General features: G+C 47.0%; 1 protein-coding gene across 2 annotated transcripts in view; it reads left to right on the top strand.

Annotated features, from left to right (window-relative positions):
* The window catches only part of LOC135524453 (zinc finger protein 423), a 173,578-nt gene that overhangs the window by 100,598 nt on the left and 56,282 nt on the right, over positions 1-16,698 (top strand). Inside the window, exon 6 of one of the 2 annotated variants that reach the window (XM_064952000.1) lies at positions 4,548-4,568. The exons of the other annotated variant lie outside the window; for it this stretch is intronic. Within the exon in view, the coding sequence (XP_064808072.1) occupies positions 4,548-4,568 (21 nt within the window). The remainder of the gene's footprint in view (positions 1-4,547; positions 4,569-16,698) is intronic. 2 annotated transcript variants of the gene reach the window in all.

The following is a 16,698-nucleotide window of genomic DNA, read 5'->3' as shown; positions in this document are numbered from 1 at the left end:
AGACACACAAACACGCACACACACACGCACACACACTTGCTTAGCTTTGAAGATGTGCACGATCTCCGTAAATACAGTCTGTGGTGAGAGTGGGACACAGCTAGGGAAGGATGAAGGGGAACAGGTGTGTCTAGATAAACTGATGTGTATTTAGCTGAAGTTGATGATTTCCTCAGATGGCTTGTTATTCATGCATCCTCACTAGCTGTGGTTTTATTTTTGTGTTGCTAGACAAGCTCGAGTGCGGATGATAATCGATGAGACTGAGAGAAGTGGAGGAGCAGGCACGTTCTGCTGGAAGAGAGCTTAATCAAGCTGGAGAGAGGGGGTGTACAAAAGCGGGTGTTAATTAATCCGAGTGGTGCGCCAGGCAAACGCCATGCGAGCGGTGTTCTCCAGGAGGCAGTGAGCCTGGAGGAATGTGGGTTTATTTCTCCTGCTGCCTGTTGATTGAACTGCTCTGATTATTTAATGTAGACATACCACTGCTGTGTGCCTGGGTGGAGAGGAAACTGCTTAACAACACTGCTCAGACAGTGTCACACAGTGTCACGTGTGATTACGCTAGCAGAATTATCATGATACACACGGCACACGCATACATACAGTATACACACACACACACACAGATAGATAGATAAACCTGTTTACTTGCGTTACAGCCTCACTCCCCCTGTTAAAGATCTTCCCTATCAGATTGGTCTGTCAGCCTGTCACTCAGTATCCAAGTCATTGACCTGTCAAGCGTCTCTCCACTGTGAGGTTAGACTGGAATGTGATTATACAGCAGCATCCTCAGGGCAGTGCCAGTGTTTTACTCTGTCCTGGAGGACAGGTGATTTGAAGGGAGGCAGAGAGACTTCCAACTGTATAATCTAATCCAGTAATGTGATTGAGTCCTCCAAAGCTGCTCTAACTGCACACTGGGCAAAGTAGAGTGTAGTGTACCCATGGCCTCTTAAACCCCTGTCAGACGACATCAGATGTAATGGGATGAACAGATGGAAACTGACTGAAAGAGAGGGAAAGTGCTGTCTGTTCTTAAAAACGTCATTAATGTAAGGTATCATTTTTATTTTTAATACTATGTTTCATAATAGGACTAAATAACTTGATGAGTTCCTTGAAAGGAAGTAATTAATTTTACAATATCTGTTTATACTTTTTCGATAAGTATAGACATGTCCATGCTAACACCCACTAACCACTACATTTGTGTACACTCTCCACCCACGATAATTGTCTACACACTCCCATAGTTAAACAGCCAGCCACACAAAATACCATTTCTCACACAGAGAAGAGGAGAGAGAGAAGACATTTTGGCCCGGGGTGATAACCTGCCTGTAGAGACACCCCAGTGTTCTGCTATTGTGTTGTAAAGCCCTGCGCCGTGCCTGCCGTGTGGGCTGTGACTGATCCCCATGTCTGCGTGCCTGCGCAAAGATGGAAATAATCACAATAATAATAGTCCACCCCTTCCAGGGCCACATGCTGAACAATAGGACTGGTGGACCAGAGCCTCTCATTTCCCAGGGAGAAAGAGTGTCAGAGGGCCAGATCATTTTCATTTACTTTACCCAGATGGAGGGATATCACAGGCTGGTCTCATAAACTAGATGTAACATAGTAAACAAAAATACGGAACTATGAAATAAGTAGGAAATGTTATGTTTGATTTGGCCACATAAGACAAAAGGTTACTTAAGTCAAAAACAGGGGGGGGGGGTGTAACACAAACGTCTAGCAACCCAAAAGTTGTGTGTTCGAATCTCATTTTTGCTCATTAGAAATTTTGCAACTACTTACTGCTTTTTAGCTAATTTGCAACTACTTAGCATGTTAGCTAACCCTTCCCTTAATGTTAACCCTTTAACCTAACCTTAACCCTAACCCTTAAACCCTAACCTCTAGCCTAGCTAATGTTAGCCACCTAGCTAACATTAGCGTTAGTCACTTAGCAACCTAGCTAACATTAGCCACAACAAATTGCAATTCGTAACATATCGTATGAATTGTAACTCATAACATATCATACGAATTGTAATTTGTAATATATCATACGAAATGGATGATGGACATCCACAAATTAATACATACCATACCAAAAGTAACATATCATACTAATTTGAGCGTTACGTATTTTAATTTACTATGTTACGTATAACCCTGAGTCCAGGTTGGATACCAAGGAGACAATACATTAGGAAGGCTGAGGTGAGTAGGGAACAATTTAATCTAATATTTGAAAAAGTGTGTGTAGTCATTAGCAGTGGCTGCTTTTCAGTGTCTCAGCTGAGTGGTATTGTGGGCATGAAGACTAACTATTAATTAGTCTTGACAAAATTACTATTGAGATAAATTGTAAAATGCCTTTTTCATATTATTTTTGTTACGACATAAGTCTTACACTTATGTGTATGATGTGGTAAAGCCTTCACATTTGAGACAAAAGCTCTCAGCAGTGTCGACGCCATCTTGTTTTCCTCATAGCGACAAGGGAATAGGGATGGAAAGACTGTTCTAAGAAACTGGATACAGTTCCGTGGTTCTGCATCTTCCCTATTTATAGGCTAGCCGTGCCGTAGCGGGGTGTGAGGTTGGGGGGGATGCTGTGCACCACAGTGGGGCCACCCCCCAGGGCCCTAGGCTGGGGATCCCACCTGTGTGGTTAATCACAGTGCTCTATGCATTCAGAGCGTAATTTTAGCCCTGGTTTGGCAGGGCTCAGTGGTGCAACTGGCCCTGCACGTCGGCCTCCCCTGCTGACAGGGGTGGGAGAGTCAGGGGGGAGGGACAGAGAAGGGAGGCAGAGGGAAGGGGGGGGGCAGCCTTACCACTCACACCTGCAGGGGGCTCCTCCATGGTTTGCAGCTGCACAGTGGAAAACAATAAAGCCTGCAAAAAAGAAAATGCCAGTGTGGTCCTCCTGAGAGACCCCAACACACAAAGAGAGGAGAGAAGTGAGGGAGAGAGAAAAGACAGAAAAGGGAATTCTAAGCAGGCAAAGACTGCCTTAGCAACTCAACCTACAGCAATAAACAAGGTAAAGAGATACAGATTGTGGTTGTCGATACCCAGCTATATCTTTCTCTTCTAAAAATACTCATGGTAGCTGATACAAATATTTGTGCGGTACAACTGCTACTACTACTGGTATTTGGTCAGAATATGCAAGCACCATTTTGTGCGTGTGGATGCATGTGCTGCTCTCAGTGTGTCTGGGCTTACACACTTCAGGACAGGCTGAGATGGGAGAAATGAGGAGCTTACTTATTTCACCTCACATGCACACACATTACCCCCCCACCCTCTCTCTCTCGCTCTCTCTCTCTCTCTCTCTCTCTCTCTCTCTCTCTCTCTCTCTCTCTCTCTCTCGCTCTCTCTCTCTCGCTCTCTCTCTCTCCAAATTCAAGGGGCTTTATTGGCATGGGAAACATATGTTAACATTGCCATAGCAAGTGAAGTAGATAATGTAGATAATGTACAAAAGTGAAATAAACAATAAAAACGAAGAGTAAACATTACACTTACATTACACTCACTCTCTCACACACACACACACACACACACACACACACACACACACACACACACACACACACACACACACACACCACGCACACACACACACACACACACACACGCACACACACACACACACACACACACACACACACACACACACACACACACACACACACACACACACACACACACACACACACACACACACACACACACACCACGCACACACACGCGGCTCTGCTCTCCAACACATCCTGAGGAAAAGCATGCAGACACTAATGCCTCACTAATCACCGGCGCCCAGAACTCACAGCACGCCCACTCTCCTCTCAATCGCCCTTAATCAGCCAACACATTTCAATTAGCATATTGTGTTTAACCTCACTTTCATCTGCTTTTATTAGTAGATTGAGCTGTACTCTCTCTCCCCCCCATTCAGCCCTCTCTCTCTCTCCACCTCGCTCTTGCTCCACCTCCCACCTCTCTCTCTCCACCTCATTCTTTCTCTTTCTCTCTCCCTCTACCCCCGTCCCCTCTCTCTCCCCCTCCTTCCATCTCAAGGCTGGGTGTCTCTCTCTTCCCCACTCCAGTAACTGTACCCGTGGAAGAGAGCAGTGTGATAGATACATCTATTAAAGCATCTACTGGAGTCAGACTGTTTCTCCCCTCAGCAAGGCCTAAACTAAGTCTGGATATACAACCGCATCAGTTGAGCACTCTAGTCTTATGACTCAGTTACTTCATTGGTATTTCCATCATATTTATTTCCTGGTGGACATGAATTGTGATTTTAATCTTGGTGTTGTGACGACAGAGTAGAGTGAGTTGGTTTGATATTGAAGGATGAGCATCAGTCCGGGTCTGGATAAAGAGAGAGTATCAGGTGCATGGTATGGTAGCTACTGCCCCACCATAAACCCCATGTATGAACCCCCTAACCCCCATCTAATCATGGACCTACTGACTAACTGTCACCCTGCCTTCTCTTTCCACCCACCTTGCCTGTCGGACGCCTGTAGGAGAACCTGCCCAGCTGCAAGGTTTGTCCCCCTTCTCTCTCCATACCAAGCTGTGTGAATGGAGACCTGTTGAGCACTGGGAAAGAGTAGGGAGGGGGACCGGCCCATATGGCTAAATAGGGCTACAGGCAGGACACTGCATGATGCACACAATAGATAATATTGTACAATACTCCAAATAAAAAAGCAGAATGCTTAATTGGCACTGCAACTGTGTCAAGAGGAGCTGTAGCCCCATTCTCAATGCAAACACTATCATATTATTTGCACACCAACATAAAGGTTCACCCCCACCCTTGATGATGGCTGTGTATGCATGATGAACCCCCCTCCCAGCCAGGCCCAGGGTACAGCCAATCACCTGAATCTAAGTGCCCCTGGGGGAGCCCAGCTAATGATGCATCTCATTCATGATTCTCACTTATTCATTTCAATGAACGTAGCGAGCTCGCGCCCGAGCATGAACCCAGATGAGCAGAGTGGTGGAAAGGCATCGCGGCTGACCCAGAAGTGAAGTTATTACTCCTCTCCTCCTCTGGCTCAGACCTGACCTCTCACTGGTAAATCAGCCCCTACTATCAGGTCAATGCTCCCAACTATAGTCCTGCTGTCTTGAACTTTAAGTCATATGTTAGCCTTAATGCATGAGTGATGTTTAACCTACTATCTATCCTTTAGACATCATGAGACTAACCCTTTATACTGAGGCCAGACCTGTACTCTGTTCTCTTCCTGTGACAACCCAGCTATCTGCCTCTAGTGATGTCTGTCTGAGCTGCAGTTGGGCAGTGCTTGAGCAATCTCCTCATAGTGTGTGTGTGTCGGTGTGTGTGTGTGAGGTGAAGACAGAGCAAGGGAGAGAGACCTGGTGTGGGCTCTGTGTCACTGAAGACTTAATGAGGCAGCACACAAGAAGCTTTAGGAGTCCATGGATGTGGATAATGTGGATGATGGCTCACTCCACTGGGTGCATGAGTGTGTGTGTGTGCGTCGTGTGCCAGCCTGATAGCCATAGGGCAGTGTTTTTGACAGATGAAAGCCGCTCTCTGCGTTCAGTCCAGGCTCATTACACCATTGCTCATGAGTAAGGTTAAATAATTATTGTATCATCCATGATCCTCATTCAAATAGTCACCATCTCAAATATGCCTCTATATCTGCCCTTCCCTTGACTGTAGAACATGATAGTGTTAATGAGGTGTGTTGGAGGATGTTGGTTGTCTACTGGTCTCTACTGAACACACAGTAACACACTGTGGTGATGCTATGAACATGGGAACAGATGACAGGCCCCTCATGCATATCCCTCACCACCTGGAGCCAGCCAGCCAGAACACCAGAGGGGAGTTAGGGGGGGGAGGATGTAGGGGAGAGAGGGTATCAGGGAGGGAGGGAGGTTATCATGGAAGAAGGGAGGGAGGGAGGGTATCATGAAAGGAGGGAGGGAGGGTATCATGGAGTGGGGGAGGATGAAGGGAGACAGGAGGGCATGTATATTTGGTATTTCTCCTTTAAGGACCTTCTTGACTGCTTCATTGCGATTGGATATGAGGGGAGTCGATTGTTTAGCAGAATGTCAGCTGACCTCTCATCATACAGACAACATTAAGTAACAGGAACACAGGTGTGCACATGGTCGTAGGCTGCCAGCCAGACTGAAGTGCTTATGAGTCAGAGAGCCTCCCACATAATCTAGGTAGCAACTAACCCAATAACAGTAACTACTTTACGGCCATTGTATTCCTGTCATTCTTTCGTTCTCCCTTTCTTTCTCCCTTTCTTTCTCTGCCGCTCTCTTCTGTGTTTCTCTAGTTCCCCCCCACTAAGAATGACATGTTTGAAAGTTAAAAAAAACGCAAGAGGAGAAATAGCTCAGATGTTGATGAAGTGTTTGTTTGCAAGGCTGAGTGCTGTTTGATCCCCCTGAGAGCTCATTTTTCCACGTTTGCGCTTGATTTGCTTCTTATGCTGTCTATTAAAAGTAATTACAAGCTGTTTGGAGATCTATAAGAGAACTGCTCAGGGGGAGCTCCTCCAAAACGTATGGGAACAGAATGGAAAATTGCCACACTTGTGTGTGTGTGTGCGTGTGCGTGTGTGTGTGTGTGTGCGTGTGCGTGTGTGTGTGCGTGTGTGTGTGCGTGTGCGTGTGCGTGCGTGTATCGGCATCTCAGATCCTGATGATGGGGGGGTGCATGAGAATAATGATGAGAAATTAAGAGGGGCTACATGTAATTCATTTTTCTGTGTGTGTTTTATACAATGGTAGATGTAATTTGTGTCTACAACCACTAATGCCAGCCCTTGATGTCTGTGTTATACAGTAGTAGAGAGTGTATTTGCGTCTCATAGCTTAAGTCGGCCTGTGCTTGTTTTAGTGATGTCAGAGGTGCACCTGCCCTTCTCTCCCCCTTGCTCCGCCCGGCTCTCACACCCGCCCAGGTGTGGCTGAGCCAGCTGCTGGGAAGAATGGGACAATTAAACTCCCTCCTCCCCCTCCCTGCCTCCTCTCCCTGCTTTGTCTGGTAATTGTTAAAAGACAAACAAGCCGCTTGCCTTTCTGCGCATGATAAACACAGGCCAGCCACAATTAGCTCCTCGCTTAATTCGTTAAGTATTCTGAATTTATTTTCTCGAGTGACGGCGACATCTGTCGCAGCTGGTGAGGATGGTGCTGGTTACAGTGGTGAGAGGCGGTGCGGGGGGTGTGGGGAGGGTGCATGGGAGCAGAGCATCACACACCATAATAAATCACACTGACCTGAGTGTGTGAGCTCACAGCGGAGGACAGAGTGCATAGGAGAGATGGAGGGAGGAGAGATGGAGGGACGAGAGATGGAGGGATGAGAGATTGAGAGATGGAGGGAGGAGAGATGGAGGGAGGAGAGATGGAGGAAAGGATGAGGCAGTCATGGACGGGGAGGAGAGTAAGTTCATCAACAGAGAATAAATCAGTTGATCTTTGACCTCCAGGGTTCTCCAATGGTCTCTGTTAAGGCTCCTAATGACCTGCTATCTCATAGTTAATTTAGAATGGAAGATGTGCAGATTGGGTTTTAGATCAGTCTTTCTGATGAAGTCAGATAAAATGCTACGTTTCTAACTCCTCTGCGCTAATTAGCGTCTCCTGTCTGTCGGAAGTGATTTGAGTCTGATACGTCAGAGGGGAGCCAGGTGGGAGGCATGAGAGGATGTCACAGCTCATCTTTCTCCAGATCAAGCAGAATGTCAGCGAGAGATGATTGGGGGAAAGTTTCCCGAACGCCCCTTCCTTTTAGTTGCTGAGTACCGGGGGTGGAGATCCCAGCGCGGCACAGCACAGGCCCCCCACCTGCTATTAGCTTCTCCGTATGTGCCTTTGTGTTTGTGTACGCTTGTGTGTGTTTGCACATGCTTGTGTGTGTGTATGTCTGGGTGGGAGAGGCAGGTGCTCGACCTCTGTGTTCAAAGCCCCACTCCCAGGATGCAAAGCGTGGCTCCCAGAAAGGTGACAGGCTGACCGATACATGCAACTTTGACACAGGGTTTTAGTGAGCATCACACGGTTAAATAGGAGGGGAGAGTCGGGATGCAACAGGAGGGAAAAGGTGCCGCTGGCAACCTGATGTGATTTAGCACTCAAGCTACCATGGGTTTTCTGGGGTTTCACTTTTTAGGGAAAATATTACATGTTACAAACTTTTTTATTTTACTTTATATTATTACACCCCATGTAATATAATTACTCCCGAATTCAAATGAAGAAGGTATGGCAACTTTGTGGTTACATTATGCTTTAATTGGTCTAACTGGAGTAAAAACAGACAGAAGCAGGGAGGATGGAAAGAGTGTGAAACAGATTATTAGGGCAATGGAGAGATGGAGAGAGAGAAGTGGGAGTTGGCAGGAAGATAGAGGGAGAGATGGAAAGAGGGAGATGAAGAGGGATCAGTTGGACGGTGGGGAATGAAGGGAATTTGGCAGTGAGAGGGAGTGAGAGAGAAGAGGTGGAAAGTAGTGGAGGACTGCATGAGCACTGTTTTTGATGGTGAAGAGGTGGAGGGAGGGCAGAATGTACACTAGGCCACTGGCAGGGGGAGGCCACTGACAGGGGGAGGCTGACCTTCCAAGCCAGGGAGAGGTTGAGGACAGGGGGTTGATGGAGAGAGGGATAAGGGACAGACACAGGGATGGGAGGATATAGAGGGGAGAGGAGAGGGGTGGGGGTGTGAGGAGAGTGATAGCTGCCTGACAGGGGCTCTTCCGGTTTTTGGCATGCGCGGTGAGCAGCTGGACTTCATTAGGCGCTGGTGTTAATTACTGGGACCAGACTGGAGCAGCGCGAGGAAAACACTCGCCTCAATTCAGCCAGGGTCACCTTGAAATCGTTTAGCATCAGAGAGAGAGAGAGAGGGATGGAGAGACAGGGAGAAGTGGGCGCATGTGGGAGAGTGAGGCACCCATTCTTTTGTTTGTAGTGAGTAGCGCATTGATTCATGGTTGTGATTCAGGCTGTAATAAGACGCAGTGTTGGTTCATTAGTGATTAGTGATCACTGATTGCTGTTGACGGCGTTTACAAATGACCATTAAATGATGCAGCTGCTGCTGATGTGGAGGGTGGCGGAAAATGGAAGCAGATCAAAACAGGATCATGCATACAGAATACAGCTCTGGGTAGATATGGACGAGACACACTGCAATTCACTGATCTAATGTTGCTGTGCGGTCAGTGGCAGGGTAGTAAGGCTGGTTGTAGTACACAGCGTATGAAGACATTGGATACACTCAGGCATGTTCTGTACACACACTGAGCGGGTTTAGAAGGGAGGTGTGCAATGTTTATCTTGGATATGTTTTCCTGATTACAAAGTATGATGACAGGAAGAGACTGAAATGAAAGCAAGTGAGTGCAGAGGAGAAATGCTGAAGCAATAGTATTCCGTTCTTATCTCCCCCCTATCAAACAGTTGTGTAAAATGGTGTTCTCTTGATTCTGCTCCGTATAATAATACACAGGTATTGTCACGAGTCCGACTGAGGGTGGTTTCCCTTCCCGGTCGGGTGGCGCTCGGCGGTCGTCGTCACCGGCCTATTAGCTGCCACTGATTGTCTTTTCTCCCCCTCCTTGTATGTTTATTGGTAGCACCTGTGTGTATGATTAGTTTGTCGTTATTAGACAGCCGGCCCGCCTGGTTGTTGTGCGGGATTATTCTTTGTAACCTTCTGCTCTGTATCAGAGGAACGTGTTAGTTCCTAGTCGTGCCTTTTTTGAATCGTCATTTTGACATTCCCTGTGTTTTGGGGCCGTGATCATTGTTAGCACCCTGAGGTGCGTTTAGTGCATTAAAGAGCACAGCATTGTACTCTCTGTCTCCTGCCTTTGACTCCACACCCACGACACCCGGATTGTTACAGGTATCCTACAATCTCCTCCCTAAATCTCAACCATGACTGTTTTTCAAGGCTTTTTTTGACTTTGAATGCTTTCTTCTCCCCAGCGAAAATCAATGCATTCTGATTCAATAATTTCCCAAAGTGCATTGCTCTGGGCTCCCTGTGCTGAGAGAGGTGACAAATCCCGCCATGGCGGCGTGAACCTTTCCCCCTCTTTCCCTTTCGCCTTCCTCCGTTTCCTCCCTGCTTTTGGTTTTCTTTCTCTCATCTCCCTTTCATCTCTCTCTCTTTCTCTCCCAACACTGTGTTGCGACATAGCTCCAGAATTCATTGGAATTTCACAGCCTTCCCGGGCTCTCGTGAAAAACACTCATTTGTGACGGTGCCAACCTGTTAATGGCGGATGGCGGGGTCTTGCCGAATCCCACCTCCGCTCCCCGGTGCTCGTTATGGTGCGCTTGGCGCCGCGTGCTGCCTCCCATACATCTGCCAAACTCAGCTGCCAGGGAGTGGCGTAATTATCCCGTCGGAGCAAGCGACGCCTCTATATCGCCACAACTGGGGTTTCATTAGAGACCTGCACCTGTGGAGATGCTATGGTGCCCCCAATGTGTGAGGGTGTGTGTGTTATGCATATTGCGGGGCATGAAGCTGTGGGTGTTAGGGCCGTCTGTGTGAATTAGTTTGAGGTTGTTTTTTTCTCCTGTAACAGAATGATTTCTTACCATGGTGTCTGGGAGTTGAGTTTAGAGGCTGTCTGCGCTCAGAGCTCCATACTGGGTTAGTACAGTTATGATCTTACACAGTTGTCGTAGTTCACATCTATTTTAGTCTCTAGACTGCATGTCGGATCAGTATTTTATATTGTTCCCTCTCCCCTTTACTTAAGCAGACCTGTGCGTATCCCTGATATTGTAATTGTAGTGCCGTGTTCGGCAGGCCTAGTGCATAGTGAGGCAGTAACAGCAGTGCTGTCTGGGGCTGGGAGGGTTCGGGAGGGGAAAGGTGTCGCTGGCGGTAAGTGCAGGGTCATTAGCATCTCCTGACTGAACTGAGACCTGAGAGCACAAATTCTGCTCCTTGCCTGGGCCGTCACACACACCAGCTGTGGCTGACTACATTTCAGTGCATAAGGTCATGTGTAGAGACTTAGAGTAGACTGTGCCGGAAAGTCTTCCGGGTTAGTTCAAAACATGTGTTTGAGTGATTACGCTAGGTTTACCAGCAGAACTCTTTACTGAGCGATGTGTCTTTTTACAGCTATATGTAGTTTCATGGATGTATCCTCTCCATCCAGCTAGAACCCCCCCTGACAACCAGTATGTATCCCAGTGAGGGCTCAGGCACAGGTAGTGCTCTGATTTCCCCTGCACCCTCCCAAACAGGAGTATCTTCATCTATTACTGCTGCAGGAGAGACAGGGGAGGTGAGGAGAGGGGAATTGGGGGAGCAGGGGATTTATGTGGGGGTCACTATGGAGAGAACAGAGAGGGCAGTTAGAAGGCTAGGGGGCAATGGAGTGTTCCTTTTTCTCTCTGTGAGTACTTGCAGACCTCTGTTTTCAGTCAAGCTATGATGACACCTGGTCCACAGCAAATCTGCCCACTAGCAGAAGTAAAGCCATGGCAAGGGAGTTAAATCAGTTTGTGTTACTGTGTGTTTGTGTTTTTGCGTGCATGTGCGCATACATGTGTATGTGTTGGCTCTGGGCGGTATTATTCAGATTTTCCCTAATAGGTAGACCATGGAGGAACCATAAAACCCTTCTAAAGAGCCTCATAGACCCAATGGACTCACAGACTTCCTCTTATACATGCCAATCTAAGCACAGGGTAATTCACACTTGATGGTACAACTGCAGGAAATGTGAAAATGATCTCCCTGCCCGAGACACTGTGTGTGAGGCAGAGAGCAGGCTGAACAGACATTTCATGTCTAGATCACTGATGTGAACAGTGGTGTAATATACTGTCAGTACTACTATAGGTTTAGTCCAGTTTAGTGTGGAGCAGAGTGGTGGATGGGTTTCAGACGCCTCTATCCAGCCCTGTTCATCTTGAACATGAGATCTCAAGGGTTAAAGATGAGGTGTCGAAGTGTCTTGCAACATTGTCTGGTTTACACATTTAATTGCTCAACCCTCTTGAACAAATAAATCTAAATTTTCTCTGCGAGACTGAGGGGATTTGGCGGGAGAGAAAAGAGACTGAGTGAGGGAGGGAGGGGTCTGAGTGCGGGAAGGAGGGGTCTGGTGGTTGGTCCATCAGTCACATTAAAACACGCTGACAGCCTTCGGTTCCACACTAAACTTTGGACAAATAGCTTTCAGATCGATAGTTCCCCAACAGCAATATTTGGTATCAATGCATGTCCTTCTCATTACACCATGTGGCGGCCGTCTCCACGGGCGTGAATAATTTATCCACCCGACGTGAACTGACTGCTAAAAGAGGGGAGGCCTCTCTCTCTCTCTCTCTCTCTCTCTCTCTCTCTCTTTCTCTCTCTTTCTCTCTCTCTCTCTCTCTTTCTCTCCCTCTATCTCTCTCTCGCTCCCTCTCTCTCTCTCTCCCTCTCTCTCTCCCTCTCTCCCTCTCTCTCTCCCACTCTCCCTCCCCTCTCTCTCTCTCTCTCCCTCTCTCTCCTCAGCCCAGGGCAAAGGATGAAGGACCTAACAACTACACTATTTCTCTACATTTTGAACCTACCCCCTCCTTCTCTCTTGCTTACTCATGCAAACTCACTTCCTTCCGCAATTTATTCCCTCACTTTTCCCCCCTGCAATCTGCAATCTGCACTCTGTAATTGTGTTGGTTTTTTAGTTTGTCGCTGATATTAGTTCACTTTGACCTGATCTGATGTTCAGGTTGTACTAATATTGACTTCAGTAATCATTACTTTTAATGAGTCTTTGTGTCTTCATTGAGTCTTAAGCTATTTCAGATAGCTCACTACCCATTGAGGCTACAACTAAGACATTAAAGCATTTCCCTGCTTTTTCTCAGGTAGATGGGGGGGCTGGGGGTTTCACCCCCTCTTCCTGTACCAGTAGTGTGACAGCCCTGGAGGGGTGGGCTAAGGTCAGTCCTGCCCACTGCAACGCATCAGAGCTGAGGATAATGGAGGTCCTGAGACAGACAGGGCTAAAGCAGACCTCTCTCTATGGGGCTGAGTGCTAGACCTCCTATTGCCCCCCCCCCCCCAGCCTCCCTCCTCGAGCCTTCCCCCTTTGTCTTTCCGCCCCACGCGATGCTCATCGCTAAGTATTATAAATGTTAGCTCAGACGCTGCAATAATCTTCCCCCATAATAATAAAGTTTTATTGCCGTGTTCCTATTAGCGAGTTAATGTTGTCTGCTGATGGCGTGTAATTGTGCTTCTTCTCTGCTTTGCGAGTCCCACATTCCCTCATGCCCAATCAGCTCCGCACGGGGAGAGGAAATAAATAGCCTAATGCTGTTTTAATTACAGAAAACATAAAGCTGGCAGCCCACGCCCTAACTTCAGCTCTCTTCTCGCCCAGTATACCTGCAGATCACTACACCACCCCCCACAACCCTACAGTTGGGGGGGGGCATGAGCAGGGCTGAGCAGGCGGACGGACGGACATTACACATATCTTACACTGACTATATACATATTACACATATTACACATCTTACACTGACTGTGTACATATTACACATATTCCACATATCTTACACTGACTGTATACATATTACACTTATTACACATAGTACACATATCTTACACTGACTGTATACATATTACACATATCTTACACTGACTGTATACATATTACACATATTACACATATCTTACACTGACTGTATACATATTACACATATCTTACACTGACTGCATACATATTACACATATCTTACACTGACTGTATACATATTACACATATCTTACACTGACTATATACATATTACACATATTACACATATCTTACACTGCCTGTATACATATTACACATATTACACATATTATACATATTACACATATTACACATATTATACATATCTTACACTGACTGTATACATATTACACATATTACACATATTACACATATCTTTTACTGACTGTGTACATATTACACATATCTTACACTGACTGTATACATATTACACATATCTTACACTGACTGTATACATATTACACATATTACACATATCTTACACTGACTGTATACATATTACACATATTACACATATTACACATATTATACATGTTACACATATTACACATATTACACATATGTTACACTGACTGTATACATATTACACATATCTTACACTGACTGTATACATATTACACATATCTTACACTGACTGCATACACACATAGCAGCACGCATGCTCACCTAGCCTCTCACTCCCACACGGCTCCAGAGGGAACACATCGTTCAGTCCACCCTACATGGGCATTTCTGACGAGTTATAAACAGCTCTCTAAGGTCTGTAATGACTGACATGACAAGAGGAACTGATGATGCACTACCCAATTAAAAAATTGCACCTTGTACATTCTACTATTACCCCGCGCCTCCCCTGCCGACCCGCACACCCCACAGTTTGGAAAGCACTGTTCTAGACTCTCATCCTGCCCATGTCACACAGACACGCTGTTCCAGACGCCCGCCACTGTTCTTATTTTATCCCACACTTTGGCCCCTCTGAGAGGCGACGGAGCACGCTCCTCGATAGGCCTGACACTCGACCAGATGTTAAGAGCACTCCTGCTGTAATTAATCTGATGAGAGAGAGAGAGAGAGAGAGAGAGAGAGGGAGAGGGAGAGAGAGAGAGTTTCCATCTCTGGGGGGCACAGGGCTGGGATGAGTGGGCCGCTCATCAACACATTTAACAAAAACTAGGGCCCCTTAAATTTAAGGCCTGCCTCTGTCATTAGATGTAGTGTCAACCCTGGTGGACCGTGAAGGCACTCTGAAGCTACAGGGTTAAGTGTTATTTTCTGTGTGTGAGAAGGAGGCTGCTCTTCTCTTTAGTATGTGTGTGGGGGCCAGGCTCAGAGGGCTTGTATGCAGATGAGAGAGAGAGGGATGGAGGGTTTGATTGAAGGCGCTGGGGCTCATGCCCTGAGGCCTTGGTCCTGTGTGGCTGGCTAACGGGGAGCAGAGCGCTTGCCCGCCCCCACCCTCTCCCCTGGATCGATATGGCCTGCGTGTGCACTGCTCGTTAATGCATGGCAGAGGGGAGCCAGGGGCTCTCGGAGGCCCTGTCCGGGGAACACAGCAGTCCCAGCACCTGGACAGAACACACACTGAGCCGGGCTGAGAGCACAGCACAGACAGGTAGCATCAAGACGGACACAAAGAGACAGACCATGCTGGATTACACACTTTCTGTCCACAAAAAGAACAGTCAGACAGACAGACAGACAGGAGAGCAAACACTGGTTCAAATGGGTCACAGGTTGAGCCAGTGACAGTGCTGTATGTGTGACATACTTGACCAAATTGCTGTATGTTGGGTTAATTGACAGAGCAGGGATTGGTATTGGCCAACTAATACCGACGCAAGATACTAAAGTAAGACAAAGAGAAAGTGACAGAGCGTTTAGGTGTGATTGTGAAGGAGTTGTTACATTTGTCACGTTAGCCTGGATGTGCTCATACAAAGCCACAGTCACACATAGAAAATCTAATAATAACAGTTGTTAGATACCAGTGTGTCCTCCTAACACATTCACCCATGCATTAGCACCCCCAATCAGACCTGGACAGAGCTCATCTGTGTGCGCCAAAACGATACCTTACAATTGACCCCGGTGTGTGCGTGCATGTGTGTGTGGAAACAATGGGTGGTCTTTCGAGCAGAGCTGTTGAAGTGGAAGGGTCCATGAGTGTGGAAAGCTGTTCATCTTACAGTCAAGGACACCTCTAATTACAGCAGCAGGGGTTGTGGGAAGGGGGTGGGGATGTGGGTCGGGATTCCAACAGCACTGGCTTATGGGTAGAATGGGGGTATTTGTCATTTTTAGGCTTTTTGTGTTGTGTTTATGAGCCCAATATGTTTTGGCCAGATGCATGACGATGGATGCTGTTCATTAATGTAATGTGGCTGTATCTGCTGTGTCTGTCTGTGGGCGGTGGCCTGTAGGGGCAGTGCTAGAGGAGGCAGGAAATGAACTAGCGGAACTAGAGTGATGCCGAGAGGATAGAGGTGTAGGGTGGTGTGGGGAGGGGCAGTGATAGCTGTGGTGAGGGGCAGAGTTGTGGTGTAAGGGGGTTAGTGATGGGGAGGTGTTTTTCACATTTTGAGAGTCTGGTCTCCTCACCTCTACGGAGTGCTGCTGATGAGGTGCTGAAACAATAATGGCCTCTGCTCTCCCCTCTTCCTCCAACCTCTCACTCGCTTCCTTCTCCTTCTCAGTTCTCTCATTCTCGGCTCTAATGTGACGATTATCAAATCAAATCAAATTTATTTATATAGCCCTTCGTACATCAGCTGATATCTCAGTGCTGTACAGAAACCCAGCCTAAAACCCCAAACAGCAAGCAATGCAGGTGTAGAAGCACGATTAGGACGTTTACCTGTTAATGAAGCCCCCGGCTCGACATGGCCAGGATGAGTGCTGATTGGGCTGGGTGGGGGGGGGGTGTCTGTTCCCCTTTGATCACATCTACTTTCCACACACAGAACTGTAGAATGTCTCGCGCCTCTGCCCTCTAGTGATTTTGTGATTAGAGGTGAGCGTTAGCACATCATTAGTAAAGGATTTTGCAAAAATAACCCCTTGTCGGAAAAGAACAAGC

This window comes from Oncorhynchus masou, chromosome 31 (assembly GCF_036934945.1).
Source record: "Oncorhynchus masou masou isolate Uvic2021 chromosome 31, UVic_Omas_1.1, whole genome shotgun sequence".
NCBI lineage: Eukaryota > Metazoa > Chordata > Actinopteri > Salmoniformes > Salmonidae > Oncorhynchus > Oncorhynchus masou.
Note: the sequence above shows the minus strand (reverse complement) of the source record. Positions and strands in the feature narration are given on the sequence as shown.